General features: G+C 40.4%; 1 protein-coding gene across 1 annotated transcript in view; it reads right to left on the bottom strand.

Moving 5' to 3' along the window:
• Positions 1-22,772, bottom strand: part of DAB1 (DAB adaptor protein 1) — a 136,502-nt gene that overhangs the window by 14,329 nt on the left and 99,401 nt on the right. The window contains exons 8-11 of the mRNA XM_044674782.1: positions 12,566-12,616; positions 12,424-12,474; positions 5,876-5,938; positions 1,592-1,700 (exon numbers count right to left, since the gene is read on the bottom strand). Coding sequence (XP_044530717.1) covers positions 1,592-1,700; positions 5,876-5,938; positions 12,424-12,474; positions 12,566-12,616 — 274 coding nt within the window. The remainder of the gene's footprint in view (positions 1-1,591; positions 1,701-5,875; positions 5,939-12,423; positions 12,475-12,565; positions 12,617-22,772) is intronic.

Below are 22,772 nucleotides of genomic sequence, written 5' to 3'. Positions count from 1 at the left end.
TCTCCCTCTCTCTCTCTCCCTCCCTCCCTTCTCTTCCCCCCCTTTCTCTTTCTCCCCCTTTCTCTCTTTGACTTTGTGTAATGTGCTATGATTGCTTCTTTTGATAAATGAAGATAAACTGAGGCCCAGAAAGAGATGACTAAAGGTGCAAAGCAGGCACGGTTGAAGCTCAGGTCTCCTGCCTTCCTAACCATTGGATCTACCCCAAAGTGGAAGAGGAAGCCTGGCTAGGCACATAGGATGCTCATTCTCTGCGGAAGTCTTCAAGCACAAGCTGATTGATGGATGACTTCCGAGGGGAGCTGTTTGGAGGATTTTGTTCAAGCAGGAGTTGGGCCATGGGATGCCTCCCAAGTGAGATCTGGGGCTGCAAAGTCTATGTATGCCCAGCTTTCTTTATGCCCCGGGAGGATACCAGTGTAGCTTTGGATCTGTTTTATGTGCTTCTTATCCTTCCTATTCAATTCTAAGCTTCTTAATATGTATAGAATTCGGCTTTGTACCTCCCTCATAAAGGCAGTAAAGGGGAAATATAAGTGAAGGAAGCTTTGGGGCTGTCTTCCTCTTTTTCTAAGGGGGAGAGTATTCACAGCTTTGGTCAAAGGTCACCCCCAGGCTCTGGCTTTTCTTCAAAAGACTTTCCTTTTGAATATTCTTTACTTTATTGAAATGCAAATGTAAGGTTAGCAGTGGAACCCTCAATCTGGGAAGAGGACTTGGAGCCCTTTGGAGAAGCATAAAAGCAACTGAAAGAAGTCTGAGTCACCAAATGTGAGAAAATAAAACAGAGAATGTCAGAGCTGGAGGGGCTTAGAGAAGGGAAGGTCAGAGCTAGGAGGGAGCTTAGAACAGGGGATGTCAGGGTTGGGAGGGGCCTCGGAACAGGGGATGTCCAAACTGAGAGTACTTTTAATCAGATTGTTAGAAATAGGAAGGCCTTTATCATCAGAATATTAAAACAGAGCTGAAAGGGGCTTTAAAGGTGAAATGGAACTTTGAGCTCATTCATTCCAACTCTCTCACATGACAAAACATGGGACCCAGGAAATTTGCCAGAAGTTCAGGGAGTATTTGAACCCAGGTCCTCTGACTCCAGGTGCACAGCAGCACTCTTCTTCCTCTCCTCCTGGGGCCTCCCTAGACTTTGAAGAGTCATCAGGACATTTCATGTGAGAGGAGAGAATGCCAGAGCTGGAAGGGACCTGGGCGATCCTCTACTCTAAAGGAGCCATTCTACAGATGAAAGCTAGGAAAGCCAAGGAATGGCCTTCCCTTTCCCTGCCTCACCAGCTTCTTAGCGACCTACCAAAGCAGTTCTTTAGATCAGTGATGGCAAACTGAAATGGAAATGGGGCCCCAAATCTGCACTTGAGGCTCGCTGGGGGGCTGCATATTGACATAGTTTTAAAACATAATATATCTGTGTCTTAATGTATTTTTACTTATTTTGTTAACGATTCCCCAGTTATATTTTAATCTGGTTCAGGTTGCATTTGGGAGGGTTGGGAGTTGCAGAGAGCTCTGCCAGTGAGTGGTGAGTTTCGCCTGGGGCTGGGGGCTGAGCCAATATATGGTGGACTTTCTTCCTTACCTGAGGGTACAGCAGTACTGCTGAAAGGTACAGGACCAAACAGTTCTGCACTAGAGGGGAGTGTCTGAGATGAAGACGGGATAAAGGCATCACCTGGAGTGGCAGGAGTCTGGAAAAGAGAAAGGAGACAGACATAGACACAGGGAAGGAAGACCACCCTGACCAGCAGGAGGAGGCACTAAATCTATAAATGGCTGGATGGTGGCTCCCACTTTGTTCACCTTTAAAAGTCAAAGCCAGATGAGTGATATGTGCACCATTGGCTTATTTTTCTCTGAGCAAAGCAATTTTCTAACAGTCTCAGGGATCAGATAAGTTTTGAGTGGCAGAGAGTTACAGCCGAGGACCTGAGTTCAAATCCAACCTCTGACACCTACTAGTCTTGTAATCTTTTTTTTTTTTTTTTTTTTTTTTTTTTTAGTTTTAAACCCTTAACTTCTGTGTATTGACTTATAGGTGGAAGAGTGGTAAGGGTAGGCAATGGTGGTCAAGTGACTTGCCCAGGGTCACACAGCTGGGAAGTATGTCTGAGGCCAGATTTGAACCTAGGACCTCCTGTCTCTAGGCCTGGCTCTCAATTCACTGAGCTACCCAGCTGCCCCTAGTCTTGTAATCTTGAGCAAAATCAGTTCTCTCTGTACCTGGAAAATGAAGACCTCAAAGGACTCCTGCAGATTTAAGTTTATGCCTTCATAAATTAAAGCTATAAGGGAGACTGGGAAGTCTAAATCTCTCATTTTACAGAGAAGGAATCTGAGGGTGACTTACCCCATAATACTGAGGCAGTGATGGGCAAACTATGGCCTGCGTTGGGGGCAGGGGGGGAAGGGAGAGCTGAAATGTTCTATCCTGGCCAAGGACATTATTCCTAATCTGACGAATACAATGAGTAGGATACAATACAATGAAACTTCTAAAGAGTTGCCTTAGAAACAGACTGACAGAGGAATATTTCCTTTCCTTTGGCCCCCTCTTTGAAAAGTTTGCCCATCACTGTACTGAGAAAGTAAAGAGAAGAACCAGGAATCAAATCCAAGGCTTTTGTCTCTTAGCATGGTCCTCTTTCCACTATAGTGGAGGGCTGGTGGGACTACACTGCTCCTATTCAGTAGAGCTTTAGTTCCATAGATTTTGGATCTAATTTGAGTTCACAGCTCAGCCTTCTGACACCTTGGTTCCAGCCCTCTTCCACTCTCATTGCCTCATTTCCATCTTCACTGGCATTTCCAAACTCCTGGAATCATAAGTCCCTCCTAGAACCTGTGGAGGAATTCTTAAGATTCTCTTTGTTTCCATCAACCTTCTTTAACCCAATTTCTTCTATCCCTGTAACTGTTTTTTTTTTTTTTATGGCCAGAATTGCCAAAATCCTCCCCCATCAGGCTCCTTTCATAGGGCTTCTTCACTTGGGTATGCAGAGGTTAAATTATCATGTGAGGTCATGGGTACAAAAGCTGAAAGAGAGAATTACTTTTTAATTACTTTTTAATCCATTAATTTTCCCTTCTACTAATATACCAGGGACTATGAGTGAGCAATTACTCTTATGCACCTTTAAGATGATTTTTGGTTTCCCAAATAGAAGAGAAAAAAAGGATTATCACACTGAACTACTTCCTTGATAAAAACAAAAAGTTATAGTTGAAAAAATGCTATTGTCAAGATGAAAGTAACATTAGCCAGCATTTATATAGCATTTTAAGGTTTGGAGAATGCTTTATAAAATCAGATATCTCATTTTGTTTTATCCGCATGATAACCCTGGGAAGAAGATCTTATTATCCCCAATTTATAGATGAGGAAACTGAGGGAGAGAAATATTAAGCAATCTTCCCAGGCACACACAGTTAGTAATTGTCTAAGGATGAATTTGAATTCACATCTTTGGGACTCCAGATCCAATGCTCTATCCACTGGGCAATTTACTTGGGGTTGACATTGGGGGTGATCTTCACTGGTTTTAAATATCTGAAGAGCTGACTGAAGAGGACTGAGCTAGGAGCAATGTGTTGGAAGTACAGGTTCCATGTTAACTTCCTCACACTTGGAATTGGCTGAACATTGAAAGGACTGTCTGGTGATCATGGCATTCCCATCATTGGGCCTATCCAGTCTCTGCCTGGCTGACCATTTGGGGTGGTGTTGTTGAAGGTGTTCTTGATTTTCAGAGGTTAGATGACATCTCCTCTGAGGTATCACTGAAAGGAGCGGGGTTCCAATTTCATAGTAGTAGTTCCATTTCTTCCATGAAGGAAGTTGAACTGCCCAATGTCACTTGAGCTCACTGCCATCAGGTGTCTGGAGCTGTGCAGCTGGCTCTGGACTTCTCCCCCTGGCATCAGTGGCTGAAAGAGCCTGGCACCATCTGTGCTCAGTAAAGAGGTCAGCGCCCTTTCTCTCTGATGCGCATCTGGCCAATGACCCATGGCAATGATGCCTCTGGCTTGGACTACTGCACTGGGCCCAGCACGAGGCTGGCCCTGAAGACCTCCTAGCAACATCAGCTGCACCAGTGAGGAAAGCTTTAGCTGAATCACTTCTAGAGTTATTAGGGCTCCTCAGCAATCTGGGATACATACAATTATCCCAGTGTTTGGATTCACAGATTTCCAATAATTTGTTTTTAATTTTTTTTTTTTACTGTGCTTACTTGGTATAAGGACTTGGTTTTTCTTTTTTTTTTTTTTTAACTTTTTTGTAGAAAGAGACTAGAGGAAGGAGAAGACACACTCTTGTTAATTAAAAAAAAACCCTTAATTCAAAAGATCATCTAATTAATCAACAATCATTGATTAAGTGCCTAATGAGAGCCAGGTCCAGTGGTAGGCATCAAAGCTGCAAAGACAACAATGAAACATTTCTTTCCCAAAAGAAGTTTGCAGTTAAGTCAACAATCTACTATGAATTTCTGGGGATACAAGGAAAGGCAAAGCAAAAACAAAATAGCAACAACAACAACAAAAACACTCAATTGCTGACCTTGGAAAGTTAGTCTAATGGGGGAGACACAAACAAGATCTAGACAATCAGTAGCTATTTCTTTTACTTTTTTCTCTTCAGTATCAGAGTATCAATCTCTCTCTCTCTTTCTCTCTCTCTCTCCCCATGTATGTATGTATGTATGTATGTATGTATGTATGTATCTATCTATCTATCTATCTATCTATCCACCTGCCTATCTATTCATGTATCCATGTATCCATGTATGTATCTATCTATCTATCTATCTATCTATCTATCTATCTATCTATCTATCTATCTATCTGTCTCTCTGTCTATTGATTGTCTAACCATTTATTTTCCTGCCTACTTCTTTCTCTCTCACTCAATATATCTGTCTATGTAAGCTGAACTCAGGGGGACAAATATACAAGATGGACACAAGTTAATTTCAGAGAGAAGCTCAAGCATCTGGAGGAACAAGGAAGGACTCATGGAGAACATGGACCTTGAAGCAGACCTTGAAGGAAACTAATGATGGATTCTAAGAGGTGGGGTTGGGGGGCTGGGGAGTACGTTCCAGAATTGGGAAAAAGCTAACACGTTAGTTCAATCTGTGACTCGTCATTTATTACTGCAATCTAGACTAAGAGAAATTAAAGGAACTAAATATCAGGGAGCCGCCCTATCAGGCAAAAATAACTCCAAGAGACTCAGGGGGGACTACTTGAGCCCAGTGCTTGGCCATGAATGCATATTAATGAATGCTTTTCTTTCATTCCTTAACACTGCAACATTTCTCCTTAGCCCCTTGGAATACTTTGTGGCTTAAAAGGTAGAGTCTAGCCCACTGAGTGCAAGTGCTTCCTGGATTACTCACCGCATAGAGGAATCCATTCAGAGAGATGTAAAAAAAAACACTCTAGGAAGCACCACAGAACTTTAAGGCTACAATCTAGAGATCTCCTTGGCTACTCTGGTGTTCCTCCCGACAACAGTCAGCTTTAGAGAATCATGTCCTGTTTATTAAGACAAGCCCAGTTCTAGGCTAGATCTGCTTTTGTTGGGGAGGGGGTTTGGAGGAGGAGGCAACAAGAAGGAGAGAGAGAGGAGGAGATTGGGGAAGAGCAAGAAAGAGGGGGTGGAGAGAGACAGACAGACAGACAGAGAGATTTCTGTACTCATTAGGAATATAAGCAACAGTTGCCATCAGTCTTTTCTTTAGACCAATAGCCCAGTTTTCTTAATCATGAACAGTTAAGAGAAAAGCAGAGGATACTGGGAGGAGAAAAAGAAAATAAAAACTGGGAGAGCAGAGGACATAAGTAAAGAATGGATACTTACTGGGGGAGAGGTTATATCTGGAGGGGTAGACATGTCCCCAAAAAGCTCTAACTGGGTCACAGCCTGGAAAAAAATAAATGTTTGATAATATAAGTGTATTTCCTTTTTGCCTTTTCATGTCAGATGATGTTCATTAGGCTTAGAAAATGGTTCATAACCCCTATACAAAGAATTAACGATTACCCATTTAACTCACCTTTAAAGAGTGATTTAAAGTTTACAAACCATTTTCCTCAGGAGGTAGGTATGAATATTATGATCTCCAGTTAGAAGATGAGAAGTCTGAGGTACAGGGGAGTTAGGGGAATTCACTTACTCAGGGTCTCTTAGACAGGAAGTATCAGAGCTGGCAATGGAACTCAGGCCAAGTGTTGGAGCTGGGCCTGGAATTCATAGCTTATGACTCAAAGTCCAGTGGAAATCTTATTGTCTCATACACTTGGCTTCCCTTGAGCTACAGAAATGATTTGATTTGTGAATTGTACCAATATTTTGTTTTATAATAACAATTTTCTCTCCTGGCCTATCCATTATCCACTGTTTCTTTTTGTTGAGTCATGTCAAGACCGTTGCAATCCCGTTTGGGGGCTTTCCTGGCAGAAATACTAGAGTGGTTTGTCATTTCTTTCACCAGCTCATTTTACAAATGAAGAAACTGAGGCAGAGTGAAGTGACTTGCTCAAGGTCACATAGCCAGTAAGTGTCTGAGGCTGGATTTGAACTCACAAAGATGAGTCTTCCTAACTCTAGGCCTGTCAACAACTTAGCTGCCCCATTAGCGGTCACCTTTCAGTATCTAGCTTCTTTTCCAAGTTATCCTGGATCATTATCTCATATAATTTCTCTAAAGTACATAATAATATCTATCTAATATAATATTTATAATATTATATATCTATGTAACATCAATATATCTATATGCTAAAGTGATAATGCTTTATATTTCTCAAAGTAATTTTAGACCCTTCATCTCATTTGATTCTGAGGATTCTATGGTGAAGCTGGGACCCAGGGTGCATTAAGGAAAGGGTTAATTTTCCCTGATAAATTTGATAAATGGGCCATCTTCTGTGTATGGATGGACACTGCCTCTCTACCCATACAAGCATCCCCATCTTCTCTACCTGAACAATTCTGATCTTCTGAAAACCCTCAGGAGCAGATGTCATTATTATGAATGATACACAAGATGCAGCTAGATAACACGTTGGATAGAATGCCAGGCCCAATGTTGGAAGGACCTGGGTTTAAATCTAATCTCAATTACTACCCAGTTGTGGGACCCTGAGCAAATCACTTAACTCCAACTACCTACCCCTTGCTGCTCTTCTACCTTAGAGTTTATATGAAGACAGAAAATAATAGTTTAACTAAAAAAAAAAAAGAGAGAGAAACTCAACATATCCAAGGCCTGTCTATGGTATGGTTCCTTTACCAGAGTCTTTATTATCTTTACTATACTAAAGACATTTGAGGAAGGTCTTATTGATAAAACTGAAGCTGATAAATCCAGGACTCAACCCCCATTTTTCTGATTCCTTTTCCTTCTGAGTTATGGCACCTTCTGACAAAGAGAGGATAAACTCAAGCCGTAGAATGTAACACATATTTATGGACGTGGCTAAGGTGGGACTTGCTTTTGGTAAACCACATACATTTTTTACAAGGGTTTTGTTTTTCTTTCTTCTCTTCCTTTTTCCTTCTCCCAGTGAGAGGGGGAGAAAATGGATATTTTATCTTATTTTTTTACATTTTTAAAAATATTGACTGGATGGAGAAAATAATCATCTGATTCTGCCCATCACTGACTATCTGTTTAAAATGGGGCAGGTTACTCCTTGGTATTCCATTTTCTTCCCCATAAAATGAAGGACTAGTCTCAAAGATGCCTGGAGTCTCTTCCAAAGAAGACATCTGACCATGTTTCTTTCCTAAAATATGGACCCATATACAGTATTCCCAAACACTTAATGAAGTTTTAAGTTGTTTTTGCCCACTGTACTATAACAAGCAAGTAGATGGCTCAGTGTCACTATTTCTGAAGTCAAGAAGACCAGAGTTCAAAACCAATCTCTGACCCTTACTAGCTGTGGGCACTTAGCCCTGTTTGCTTCACGTTCCTTATCTCTAAGATGACCTAGAGAAGAAAATGGTAAGTCACTCCAGTATCTTTGCGAAGAAAATTCCATGGGCAATATGGGCCATGGCATCATGAAGAGTCAGACGTGATTGAATCGCCACCACCCTACCACAATTATAAAAGTGACAACATAGAATAATATGGATAGATTTGCCTTGGTGGTGATCCTTGGAAATGCCACCACTCCCTTAGTAAAGCCTTGGAAGTCTTTTTAAGAATAGTTGTAAAAGACATGGGATAAGGGTCAAGTATTATTCATCTTCCTTTTGACAAGAGTCCTTTTCCACTTCTGAGAAAGTTGGAGAAATCAGTTCTGTTGCTGAGAAAATGACTGGAATTAAAATGTCCAATAATTTTATTGTTATCTAAAAGTATAGAATTCCTGGGTTCTCCCCCACTCCAAATTTGGCCACATGCTGGGGAAAGAGTTGGCTGAGAAAGCATCAGGCTATTCTGCTTGCTCTAGATGGGACACAAACATCCTTTTCTCTTAAATGTTGTCTCTTCCCAAAGTTCAAAGCCAACTCCACAAGTAGGTCATTTGGCTATTACTTGGAAAGATTGGGTAAGTCATTTATTCTTTGAAAAAGATCAAAAATTCATAAAAGTAATAATTCTATTTAATCATTTCCAGTGGAGCTTCAGGGCCTGCTCCAGATTGGAACCCTCTTTCTTTAAAACAGAAGGACATCTCTCTTTCCAGTAGAGGGAGAAAATTAAAATGAAGTTAATTATTAAGTCATACAATTTACATTTGAAATGTGCTGAACTCACGGTACACTTTTACTAACAGCATAAAGATAATTTATAGCCTAATTTTCTCCTTTAGCACAACTTTTAAAATAACCTTCATTTTTGAAATATAGATTTTCCAATATGTATGTACAGATATATAAGTATTTTTTTCTTTTGCCAGAATATTTTCATTCAAGCACTAAAGTAGGAAAATAGGGAGAGGCGTAAAACACATGTTGTTATTCCATCCCATCATGCTGGATGTTTAAATAGTACCTTTAGTTAATTAGATTTCATAGAAAATGAAATTCCTGGGTAATAAAATTAAAAATAATTTTAATAGTCATATGTGATTGCAAATCTGGAATGGCAGATACTTTGACCCCCTAGGCATTTCACTGCTAACCTAACAAACCATAATCCTTCCATTGTATCCTTTCCCTCTCCACTCTACTTGCTCAATTCTTACCCAGCTTGAGTGCCACTTCTTCTATACAGCTTTTCTTAAAGTTGGCATCCCTCCTAGGAATGGACATAGATCTTGACTTGAATGCCATATTCTTTAGCCTTTCTCTTTCTCCCAGCTATGGGCTTCTAACTCTCTTGGATCTCTCCCATCCTTAAGAAAACCTTCATTTAACTCAACCATCCCCTCAAGTGATCTTCTAATAATTGTCCTCCTTTTCATAACCAAACTCACTAAAAACAAAATCCTTTTAGATTAATTATTTCAGTTTCTTTTTTCCCTACTCCTCACCCCTTCCAATAAGGCTTCTTACTTAATTACTCAACTGAAATACTCTCTTAAACATTACTGAGTGGGGGGCAGCTGGGTAGCTCAGTGGATTGAGAGTCAGGCCTAGAGACGGGAGGTCCTAGGTTCAAATCTGACCTCAGACACTTCCCAGCTGTGTGACCTTGGGCAAGTCACTTGACCCCCATTGCCTACCCTTACCACTCTTCTGCCTTGGAGCCAATACATAGTATTGACTTCAAGACGGAAGGTAAGGGTTTAAAAAAACAAAACAAAAGAAAAAAAAACATTACTAGTGATCCCTTAATTGCTAAGTCTAATGGTCCATTCTTAGCATGCATCCTTCTAGACCTCTCTGTAGCTTCTGAGACTTAATGTCTGAAGATTATTCCCTCCTTCCTTCATTTTTCCTTTCCCTCCCTCCCACCTTACATACCTTTCTTCCCCCCATCTCCTTCCTTCCTTCCTTCCTTCCTTCCTTCCTTCCTTCCTTCCTTCCTTCCTTCCTTCCTTCCTTCCTTCCTTCCTTCCTTCCTTCCTTCCTTCTTTCCTGCCTTCTTTCCTTTCTATCCTCCCTCCTTCTTCTCTCTCTCGGTCTCTCCTTCCCTCTCATTTCTATTATCACCTACCTGTCCTTTCTCAGAATAATACTCCTTTGTTTACTCATTATTTACCCTTTAACCCTGGGGTTGCCCAAGGTTCAATCCTGGGATTTATTCTTTATTCTATACATAATACATGTATGTATCTATATGCATATATGATGCTTAAAAATTGATTATTGCATTGAACTGTATCTAGCTTTATTTTTACCTAGAAACATCTCATTGACTTCACCTATAGACAGCAAGCTCTATTCAAATCTTTTTAAGCCACCTTGATAGTCCCCTGCATATAGGAAACACTCAGTAAATAACTGTTGAATTCCAGTTTGAAAATGTTTACATAATTAATACCTTTAAAATGTCCCTTGAGATTTAATACCTTCTTTGTCTCTCCACGGTGTTACTGTACATGGCATAAAAATAGGATATGAATTTGTCTTTAATATTGGAAAACAAAACTGAATTGGTCATACTATTCTTGTCTCAAAAATCTTCATTGGATACCTATTGCCTACTCCCCAAGCTTTGGATTCCCTGACTTGATATTCAAGGCCCCCCATAATCTGGCACCCCCTACGATTCCACTCTTCCCATTTTTACCCTAATTTCCAGATTCAATAGCTTTAGTCAAGCTTCATTCTGCTTTGCCAAATGACTTTTTGTTTTTTTTTTCTTCACACTGGTCCCCGAACCTCAGATGCCCCCTTTTCTTCTCAATTTGTACCATATTTTTTTTTATTTGTTTATAGGATCAGAATCTAGAAATAATGGGAGCTCAGAGCTTGGAGCTCATTTTGTCTAGCCCACTCATTTCATAGATGAGGCAGGCTGAATAACTTTCCCAAAGTCATATATTTCATATCCAAACCAAATATTATCTGTCCACGAACCTTTCCTTGGCCGGTAATGAATTTCTCATTGGGCCTCAAACAACATTTTGCTTTGCCCCTTTCTAACAGACTAGTTATCTGTATTTGTGTTATTCTTTCATGATGCTATAATTTCCATGCGAGTAGGGATTGTATCTTCATTATATTTTATAACACCTCTGATACCCAAGACAATGCTTTTAATGCAGAATGTATTACATCAATATTTGTACAGTGAATGAATGAATAAATGAATAAATGGATGAATTAATGAAGTGATTCTAGGTAGGGAAAAATGTTTAAATGTCCAAAAGTGAAATGGGGAGATACCCTTTTATGAGAATCCTTTCAACAGAGGCTAGATGACTGCTTGTCGGGGATGTGGTAGGCTGGGTAGCAGGACGTACTCTGAAGCTCTTCTTCTCAGTCTGAGATTTAGAGTACAGGAAAATTCTACAAGCTTCTGGCTCATTGAAACCGAATCCTTTATTATTTGATAATCATAAAACAGGGGGAAGGTGCTCTAATAGTGATCCACTGATCAACTGGTGACCTCTGGTTTATGGGGTCATAATCTGAGACATAATCTTGGACAGAATGTTAGAGGTCCTGAAAGATGACCAAAAGGAACTGGAAACTTGGGGAGTGGAATAGAAAGATAAGATTTTATAGCTAAAAAGGCAAGGTTGGGGTTCAAATACCATTTAATTAGAAGCCAATTTATGGTTTTTCCATTCTCCCCTATGATTCTGACAAAAAAAGATCTCATTTACCCAGTTTTGTTTGTCCTGATTTCAGAGTCTTTACCTGTGTTTCTTTTTTCTCCTCTAGCCTATTCCTGTTGGCTTTTCTTTTCTTTTCTTTTTTTTTTAAACCCTTACCTTCTGTCTTGGAGTTAATACTGCATTTTGGCTCCAAAGCAGAAGAGTGGTAAGGGTAGGCAATAGGGGTCAAGTGATTTTCCCATGGTCACACAGCTGGGAAGTGTCTGAGGCTAGATTTGAACCTAGGACCTCCCGTCTCTAGGTCTGGCTCTCAATCCATTGAGCTACCTACCCAGATGCCCCCTCCCATTGGTTTTTCTAAAAGGGCTGTATACTCCTCTCTCTCTCTGCCTCTCTCTGTCTCTCTCTGTTTCTCTGTCTCTGTCTCTCTGTCTGTCTCTCTGTCTGTCTCTGTCTCTGTCTCTGTCTCTGTCTCTGTCTCTGTCTCTGTCTCTCTCTCTCTCTCTCTCTCTCTCTCTCTCTCTCTCTCTCTCCAGCCGCAACACTCTTGGTACTTTTTAAATTCTCATTATATCCCCCATGAAATCAGGGAACAGTTTGCTTATTGGACCAGCCTTGAATCAGCTTTCTTGCCCCAACCCCAGCTTCACCCCAACACTTCCAGGTTCTCCATGGGACACAAAAGAGTTGATCACCTGACCAAGGACCTCATAGCCTTACCTGATTTTCGACCCTGTAACACTCGTCAAAGTCCACCAGTGAGTTTCGGTTCTGAAACCACAAGGCATGATGTATGAAAATGAAATGAATGACATGAAGACAATTGCAATAAATGAATGGAAGAGGGACTTCCCAGCCTTACCGGTATGGCTGCTGCAAAGCGCTCCTCAAAGTCATCAAAGGAGTGACCATTCTGGAATGGGAAGGCATGATGAATGGACATGAAAGGAGACATACCATGACATGAATTTATGAGGATGGTGGGGATGTTGTCTGTGATCTCTGATCCATTACGAGAGGCAGGAATACTGCTACTGACAGCTAAGATTTACCTAGAACGTTATATCACTTGACCCTCAAGATCCCAATGGATGGTAATGAAAATGCACCTTTTGTTAGTGCTTTCAGGTCTGTTTTCCTCACAATGACCCTATGTGAGGGCTAGCACACTTGTTCTTGGCCCCATTTTATAGATGGTGTCAATAAGACTTGGAGAGTTTCAATGATTTGCTCAAAGTCACCTAGCTTGTGAGTGTCACAGCTGAGAACCTGACCTCAAATCAACTCTGGGACTGATGCATACATGAACAATTCTGGGAACTGGAAATGACTTTGAGCATGATCGGATAGTAGAACAGTGACCTGATATATAGATACACATAAGAGTGTTACAGATGCTTTGGTTAAAGCACAAATACTTGCCTTGGTTATCATTTGCCAGCTAATGTTACTACAAGCTAAGGATATCTTTACGGAATAAATATGAATTTGAAATTTCATCATCTCTAAATGAACATGGTTAAAATGCAAAAATTCAAGTGTCTAGGTGACCCTTCTATTGAGAAAATCCACCAAGTGGCTGACTACTTGTCCAAACCACTTAGAGAAGGCTTCCCTCCAAGCTAAGTGAATTTAATTAAATATCTGATTAATAACTGCTGCCTATGATTGTATGAATGGGCTTTTTTTAGAGAGTCAGACTAAATTCTGAATCCTTTTGAATCTTTAAAAAAAATAAGCACCTGGTCATAGTCAGAAGGCATCCATTTTTTATTCTTTACAAGGTCAAATATTCACTTGATCTCTCTGGTGACTCTGAAGAATAGTTGAGTCGTCTGGAAATTAATTTGATTTAGGTTTGTTCAGAAAAAAAGACATGAATTCTAACCTGGGAGGATGGCTTCCATTATGGACAGTCAGGACCATTGTATACAACAAGGCTCTTTGCTAACCATACTTAAAGGGAAAAGATGGATTTGTTAGTTCAGTCTATGGTTACAGTGGTGGGGAATGGCAAGAGTTGTGCTGGTCATGACTGTGACAACTGGTTAGTCACCATCCGCTAAAGGAAGTAGGAACTCCTATTACATACTCTTGAAGGCATTCTGTGCCAACTTGCAGAAGTTTAACGCTATAGGGGATCTCTGATTGGAAGTTGAAAAAAGACTGTCTTCTTCAGACTCCTGTATTGCCTATATATTCACCCTCTTCTGTCACCATATCCTCCTTCAATAAAATGGAAGCCCTTTGAGGGCAGACTTTTCATTTTTTTCCTTTATCTGTGTAGGATCTAGCACAAAACCTGGAATGTGGTTTGATGGAGGGTTGCTAATGATCGGGCTAGAAACCATGTCATACAAGAAAGTATTGAATGAACTGGATACATTTCACTTAGCTATAGGAAGACAAAGGGGATACAGTCATTTTTTCCATATTTGCAAAACTCTTTTGAGAACAAAGGCTTAAAACTTCTCCTTGGCTCCAGCAAACAATGACAGTCAGGAATTAAGAGCAATGAATGGAAGTCATAGGGATTCTGATTTCAGTTCAACCCAAGAAAGAACTCCCTGGTAATCAAGAACTTTTATATAAGGATGGATGAGCTGTCTTGTGAGAATGTGAGGTTGGGTTGCAAGAGACAATAGAGCACTATGCTTGAGGTTAGGAATTCCTGGATTCAGATCCTACTTCAGAGGCTATCTTAGCTATATGGTCATGGGTAAATGTTGTTGTTCAGGTGTTTTTTCAGGCATATTCAACTCTTCATGACCCTATTTGGAGTTTTCTTGGCAAAGATGTAGTTTGCTGTTTCCTTCTCCAGATCATTTTATAGATGGGGAAACTGAGGCAAACAGGGTTAAGTGACTTGATCAGGGTCCCAAAGATAGTAAGGGTCTGAGGGCAGATTTGAACTTACAAAAATGAATCTTCCTGACTTCAATCTTGGCATTCTATCTACTATGTAACATAGTTACCCTGTAGGAAAATGTCAGCCTCAGTTTTCTCATTTATTAAATGGGGATACTGATAGCACTTCTCTCAGTGTTGTGAGAAACAAATGAAATAATATCTATAATAAGGTTTGTGAACTGTTTAAATGTCAGCAGTCATCCTTGTCAGTATTATTGTTGTAAGGAAGTGCAATGCTGATTATATGGCAGCTTTGAATAGTGAATTAGATTGGGAATCAGGAAGATTTACATTCAAATCTTCGTCTAGAAATTTATTCACTTCTTAAATTTGGGAAAACAATCAATCATTAATAAGGAATATTTATTAAGAATTTACTGTATACCAAAGCTCCCCTGAATGGGCTCATATTTTATTAAGGGAGAAACATGTAAATGATTTTGATGCACAATACATACAGAGCAAGTGGGAAGTCCAGTCAGAAGGGAAGAAACTAGAAATTGGCAGGGCTAGGAGGGGGACAAGGAAAGACTTCTTGTATAAAGTGGGATTTAAATTGAGCTTTGAATGAAGACATAGAAGCATGAAGGCAAAGGTGAGAAGGAAGAGAATGCCAGGCATGGGAAATAGCCAGCAAAAAGGCATAGTCCTGGGAGAAGGCCAGTGTTGCTATACTATTATGGAATAGGTGTATAGAAATAAAGTATAATATTGGGAAGGTAGGAAAGATCTGGGTTTTAAAGGACTTTAAAACCTAAAATAGTTTATACTTACCTTGTAGGTAATAGGGGGCCATTGGAATTTGTGGAGTGATGGAGTGACAAGTACCTTAACCTCCCTATGCCTCAATTTTAAAATCTATAAAACGAAGTAGTTGTGCTTGCTGGACTCTAATATCCCTCTCTTCTTTACAATGATGATCCTACAATTCCTGGATATCTAGGAGGGATGATGACATACTAGGTATATCACATTGCACACCCTACAAGAAATTAAAGATGAGCTTTAATGATTTTGATTTATGAACCGCTCAAGTACCTCTAGATCAACCTATGGAAGTCAACCAGTTGTCCTTCCTTTCCTATACTCCCTAAATTATATATAAGAGCCCAAGCTCTTGTTCAATAGAAATTTCCATTCTTGGTGTTTTTCCTATATCCCTGTGCTTGGCTCTGTGTGGTGTGTGTATGACTCTATGTGGTCGCCATAAGAGCATGGTCTCCTGGTTCTGATTAAGGACTTGGTCTTTTGTAACCACTTTGGTAGTTTTGTTTTTTCAGGTTAAGATCTCCATTTGATGTATTATTCTATCAATCATCCACATCAGCTTTCTTTAATTAACAGGATAAGAGAAGGCATTGTAAATGCTAAATTAATATAATAGGAACTTGCTTTCTGTTGTTTATTTTTTTGGGGGGGAGGGCAGTCTTTGTTTTTGTATCCTCCACTTGTTAGACTGTAGTAACCTTACATTCTGTCTTAGAATCAACATTAAGTATTGGTTTCAAAGCAAAAGAGTGGAAATGGCCAGGCAGTTGGAGTTCAGTGACTTGCCCAGGGTCACACAGCTAGGAAGAATATGAGATCACATTTGAACTCAGGTCCTCCCAACTCCGTACCTGGAAGTTTCTCCACTGAGCTATCTAGCTGCTTCTATAGTAAATTCTTAATAAATCTAAACACTACCCACTGCTAGATGAGATATTTGTAAAGTCTAAGCATAATGCCTGGCACGTTGTAGGCAATTAACAAATGTTGTTTCCATTTCTCACCCTTCTAATCTATGTTTGAATGTGGTTTCCAGAATATTCTTCCCTCTACCCAAATCTGGTCTCCAATATCTTCAGGGACCCCTTACTGTCCACAGAATAGAGTCCAAACTTGGTCTGCCATTCGATACTCTATACTGTGGCCCCTTTCTAAGCATCTCTGATTCCCTATCCCTAGCCGAAGATTCTCGGTGGCAGACAAACCTAAAGGCTATTGCACCCACTCGTACACAAGGGATTCACTTTTCTCATATCCTGGCTTTGGCTGATACCTTTCACGTGTCGATATTCAGTATCACATATTATTGTGTGTCCTGGTAATTTGTGTTTGGATCTTATCCTGCTAAAAGAAAGTGAACTCCCTAAAGGCAGGGCACCCTGTTTTCCCTAGGCTCTCTGTCACCCCCAGGACCTAGCAGAGTGATTTGCATCCAGTAGGTGCTTAATAATGCCTGCTTGCTGAATCAAAAGATAAATCATGATCCTGAGCGTGGCCTTAAAGTTAAGTCTATGCCTTTATAACCTTTATAAATTTGTTTTCTCCTATGGATTTATGAGTTAGCCTCCCCATATGGGCTTTAGATCATAGCTTTTAATAAAAAAAACATTTTAGTGTCCAAAATCTCATTATGTGTGTCCAATATAAAAAAGAAAATAGCTATACAACATGATTGATGATTTAAATAAATTTGACAAACACCCGGTGGTTCTCATAAAACAACAACAAACAATAACAAATCATTTTCCTGCCGGTGAAAATATGGGAGACTACCTAGAGGAGGCATGGGACTGTCACCTCCCAAGAAGATATCCATGTGTTCCATTCATTCCAATTCAGCAAGGGATAATAAATGATAGTAATATGGCTCATTCCAGTTTGCAAAGGATTGTATAGACATTACATCATTCAAGCCTTGCAACAATTTGATAAGGGACATATCACAGTTACCCTTATTTTACAGATGAGGGAAATTTAGATGCACAGAGTCACACTCAGCTGCTCTCCAGGTAGGATTTGCACCCAGGTCTTTGCAGTGCTTAGTCTATTCCTCAATCTTTCCTCTTTTCTACACTGTCTCCAATTGAACAAAGAAGCCGCACCCTAGCCTCTTTGGGGGAATCAGATGTTTGCTTATTCTCCTTCAGCCAAACCCAAGCAATCACTTTCCCAGGTCTTGTCAGAAAAGGGACAGGAAGGAGTGTGTCTAGCAAGTGAGAGAGTGATGACAGACAGATGGCCCAAAAGGAAGAAAGATATAAATAAATAACTGATTTCTGTCTATATAATATTAAAAGAAAAAGACAAAAAAACTTGACGTTTTCTAGTTGCCTGACTCTTTCCAGGGTGGCAGACTCTGTCCATAAATATTCTTCCTCATTGTTGCATCTTATTTTCAAATTCAAGATTTGTGGTTCTAAGCCCAAAGGGTTCCTTTTATTCTCTGACCTCCTCTTCCAATCAGAGGAATTTGTTCACCGGGCCCTACAGGGATATCAGCCTTATTTCCATCATCTACATGGTCCCTCCTTTTTCCAGCATCTAGCACAGTATGTCACATCTTGCCTAGACTGGTGTAAGGGTCTCCTAATTGTATTCTCTGTCCACAGGGAGAACTCTCTGGGTACTCAAGTCTCTCTCCTCTTAAATTATTCCCCACACAGCTGAGAAATCAAATGTAAATGCTCTGATGAGATAACAGCAGTCCCCAGCTCAAGAAACTTCTGGGGCTCCCTCCTACCTTTAGGACAGAGGTTCTGAACGTTTGTGACATGAACCCATCTGGCGGTCTGGGGAAATCTATGGATCCCTTCTCAGAATCATATTTTTAAATGGATAAAAGGAAAATAAAGAGGATTGTAAGGGAAAAAAAAACATTCACATTGAAATAAAGTAGGGACAGCTAGATTACACAGTTGATTGAGAGCCAGGTCTAGAAAAAAGAGGTCTTGGATTCAAATCTAGCCTCAGAAACTTCATAGCTATGTGACCCTGGGCAAGTCCCTTAACCCCAAATACCTAGCAAAAAAAAGCTCTGAATTCATACTAAGACAAAAGATAAGGGTTTGAAAAAAGAAAGTAATCAAGATTATTTTAAAGGTCCAAATGAGATAATAAAATTTGAAGGAAAAAAAAGTGAAGAGATTTGCAAAACAAAGCACTTTAAAAATGTAATTATTTTCCTTAAATTTTCTATTCTCTTCCTCTGAACTGTCTGTGAGTGTGGAAGAACTGAGTCCACATTCTGTTTTATATCTAGGCAAGTCACTTAACCTCTGTTGGTCTCAGTTTTATAATCTGTAAAATGGAGATAATCATAACACCTACTTCATACAGTTGTGAGGATCGAATGAGAGTAAACCTTCCTACACTAAGTCTCTGGGGATGACCCATGTATGTAAAGCATTCTGCAGGTCTTCAAGTACCATATAAATCCCAGGTATTATTATTATTAAGTATCAAAATTAGAGCACAAGACATGGAATCAAGAAGATCTCACGCTACATCCTGACTTGGACATGTATTAGCTGTGCCATTCTCGGCAAATCAGTCAATCTGATACGGCCTCAGTTTCCATATTGAGTAATGGGGAGATTGTATTCAATGACCTCAAAGGTCTCTTTTAATTCTAAATTGATTCTGTTGATATGCTTGAAAGTCAGCATGGTAGCCAGTCACCAGGTGTGTTATATCATCTACTACAGGTACAAAGACAAAGAGGAAATGGTCCCTCCTCTCAGGGAGTGGATAATCCAATGGAGAACACTGGAGAAGAGTCTTCCATTGGGGGCCTGGAATATCGAATCATTGTTTTAGATATGGAAGGGACCTCAATGGACACCTATTCTAACTTCCTGAAGAGACTGAGCTGTGCTTCCCAAGGACACGTAGTATCAGAAATACAATGGATTAAGGTACAATTCGGTCTCCAAAGTGTTCCAGCTTTGCTATAATCTTCACCTATGACCTTACAGAAATCACATCGGCTCTCTCAGCCTCAATTTTCTTAGCTATAAAACAAGGCGAGCCATCTTTGGCAACTTAAAATCTATGAAAATATGAAGCTACAAGTTCCTTTGTAATGGAATATCTCAAGCTGTATGCTTTTAATAAGAGGGAGCTTTGAATCCTCTGCTAGACACTAGGTGAGGTCTAGAATCCTTGACTGTTCAGGAAGGGGATTGAGACCTTAACTGGTGCTTTCCGGCATTCTTTACCTTGGAGAGCAACAAAGGCCAAGGTGGTGGAACTTCTTTGGCTATAGCTATTTTAGCTGAAAGAAGACCATGAGCAGAGACCATGTGGCACAGAGGCTAGACCCTGGTATTAGCATCCGGATGATCTGGATTCAAGTTCTGCCTCTGATCCATACAAAGGGACAAGAACCACCGTCATGCTCCTTAACCTCCTGGTGTCTCTCAGGCAACCCTCTAACACTAAGTTTACAAATGAGTTGATGTCCTTGAGAACAGTCCTCACCACATCATCAGATTTACAAAGTACTTTAAAATTCACAAATGTCCTCCTTTTAATCCTCACATCACCCAAAAGAGGAGCTATCATTCTACCTATTTTACAGATGAAGAAACTGAGGCTGAAAGAAAGTGATGGACAGATGGCAAGACTCAAGTCTTAAGTTTTATGTCACACATCATTAATAAATGCTTCTTGACTTAGTCATACTTAACAAATGCTTGCTAACTGACTCGTTCACTGGTGAGCATTCAGGCACTTTCCAAAACACTGGACATATCTGGCCTGGGTCCTACCTACGAAAAGTTGTGGGAACTCAAAGCACCATGGAGGGGCATTGGTTGCTACCAGTGGGAAGAGAATATCTGCCCACCACCCCCTTGGAAGAGCTGGGCAAGCAGAGGGGGAGGGACACCTTCTCTTCTTGCTGAAATACGTCTTTGGAAAAAAGATGCAATGGTGGCCCAGATGGCCTTCAAGCGCCAATAAGAAATATTGGATGGAAGTAAAACCGAGCCTGGAAAGCACAGGCAGACGTTGAAATTGGAGCAAATTGGAGGAAATTATACATGGAGAGATGTGACATCAAAGGGAAAACCACGTGAGGACAGATCTGCCGGCTGCTCTGACAGCCGTTCGGGGCCATATTTTTTTCTTTTGGTTGTGATTCTTTCCCTTTTCTTTCCCTGTTGGAATGTGTTTGTTCAGCTGCCATGCATCAGGGTCAAACAGAAATTACCCCCTGGGACCTGGAATCGGGAGCCCTGCCTTCTAGTCTCAGAGCTTTCTCTATCTTGTTCTGCATCCTTAGGCAAGTTGCCCCACATGTCTGGAGCTTAGCTGCCTCATCTGTACAATGGAGATAATAACTCCCATTCTGCTTTCCTCCAATGGTTGCTGTGATGACCCAATGAGATAACAGATGGGTGGATGCTTTGAAAGAGTTAAAATTACTGTACAAAATTAGGAGATTATTATGATTTAACATGGCGCACTAGTCAGACCAGCATCTCGTTCAGAACTATGAACAACTCTAACCCGCCCTCCCCAACCTCCCCATCCCCGCTCTGTAGCTTGTCTTAAATTCAATAGTCAGGCTTCAGACTTCTGGCATGATTTGGCTTGGATGACCTCTGGGATCCCTTCCTGTGCTAAGAACCTGGGATACTAGCAAATGACATAGACTGTAAATAGCATCATATTTTCAATTCCAAAATGGCAGCTGAATGGCTGATGTCAGGAATCCTCAAATATATTCCAAGAGAGAGATCTGAAAAGGAGCTCATTAATTCTGAAGTTCCATCTCTTGGTGCAAGTCACTACCTCTCCCCATTTGCCTATCCCACGTGTCTCTTCTCCTTATCCTCTCCATGGGTCAGCATAGGTGGTCCACTCAACTTTTTGGAGGCCTTCCTTGCTTTTCCTTGAAATTGTGATGCTACCAGAGGAACCTCTGTTTCAGAGAAAAGCCCACAGTTCCAAGATCCCATAAATATTCAGAATTATCTGTGGTGACATGGATTATTGGGTCATACATAGACTTAGACCTAGAAGGGACCTCAAAAGCTATCAAATCCAACTTGCTTCTGTGTTTTTTTAATCCTTACTTTCTGTCTTAAAATTGATAGGTTCCAAGGTAGAAGAGTGGTAAGGGCTGGGCAAATGAGGTTAAACGATTTGCCCAGGGTCACATAGGTAGAAAATATCTGAGGCCAGATTTGAACCCAAGTCTTCCTATATCCAAGCCTGGATCTCTATCCACTGAGCCGCCGACCTGCCCCCAACCCTTTCCTTTTGCAGATAAGGAAATGATGGCTCAGAGAGATCAGGTGACTTGGAATCAGAAGATCATAGCTTTGGCACTAGAAGGGACCTTAGAAGTCATTAGGCTGCACTCCCTCATTATAGAGAGGAAAAAAAAAAACTAGATACACAGAGACTTGGGGACTAACAATCATAGATTTGTAGATGGAAGGGACTTTGGATTCTATTAAATTCTACTTTCTCATATTTAACACATGAGGAAACTGAGGCAGGAAAAGTTAAGTGACATGCCTGTGATCACAAAGCTAGAGAATGTCTGAGGTAGGATTTGAACTGAGCTCTTTCTGATCCCAGGCTCAATTCTCTATCCACTGTGCCTCCTGGTCATCCAGATCATATAGGTAATCAGTAGTAGGAAAACATGCTTCCTTACTGGAGATCTAGAAGGAGACTGGATGACTGTGTGCCAGGGATTCCTTTTGAGGTCAGGGCTGGATCAGATGGCCACTCAGAGGTTTTGTGGGATCACATCAAAGAATCCTTTTTCTTTTTCAAATGACTAAGACCCAATGAGATATTCTTATTATTTCATGAAAATGCTAACATTATTACCTCTCACTATTATGGACGGTGTCTTACACTTTACAAGGTGACCTTACTATATCCTTATACCCACTCTGGGAGGCAGGGAAGAGAAGAACCATTCTTCTCATTTTATGAATACCGGGGGAAGTCTCAGAGATGGGTTACATAGACTAGAGAAAGTCACAGAGACATCAACTCTGAGAAGTGAGCACTGGAACCCCAGCCTTCTCACTCCCAATCTAGGGCTTGCTCCTCTATACCTTATCTGATGAAGTAAAAAGCTTCTAGGGATTATTGATTAGCTTAATCAATAATCTGGGACCTCTAAATTTACATATTTGGTTATGCTTCCATTAAAGCTTTTGGTTAATAAGCCAGCTTGAAGTAATAAGATGATGCCAGGCATTCCACCAACACTTTGAGCTATTTATTCATTCATCCATTCATTTATCTATGTCTATTTCTATCCATCTTTCTTTTTCTTTGTTTCTCTCTCCCTTCCTTCCTTCCTTCCTTCCTTCCTTCCTTCCTTCCTTCCTTCCTTCCTTCCTTCCTGTCTCTTATACACA

Source organism: Gracilinanus agilis, chromosome 4 (genome assembly GCF_016433145.1).
Source record: "Gracilinanus agilis isolate LMUSP501 chromosome 4, AgileGrace, whole genome shotgun sequence".
Taxonomy (NCBI): Eukaryota; Metazoa; Chordata; class Mammalia; order Didelphimorphia; family Didelphidae; genus Gracilinanus; species Gracilinanus agilis.
This window is presented reverse-complemented; position numbering and strand designations above follow the sequence as displayed.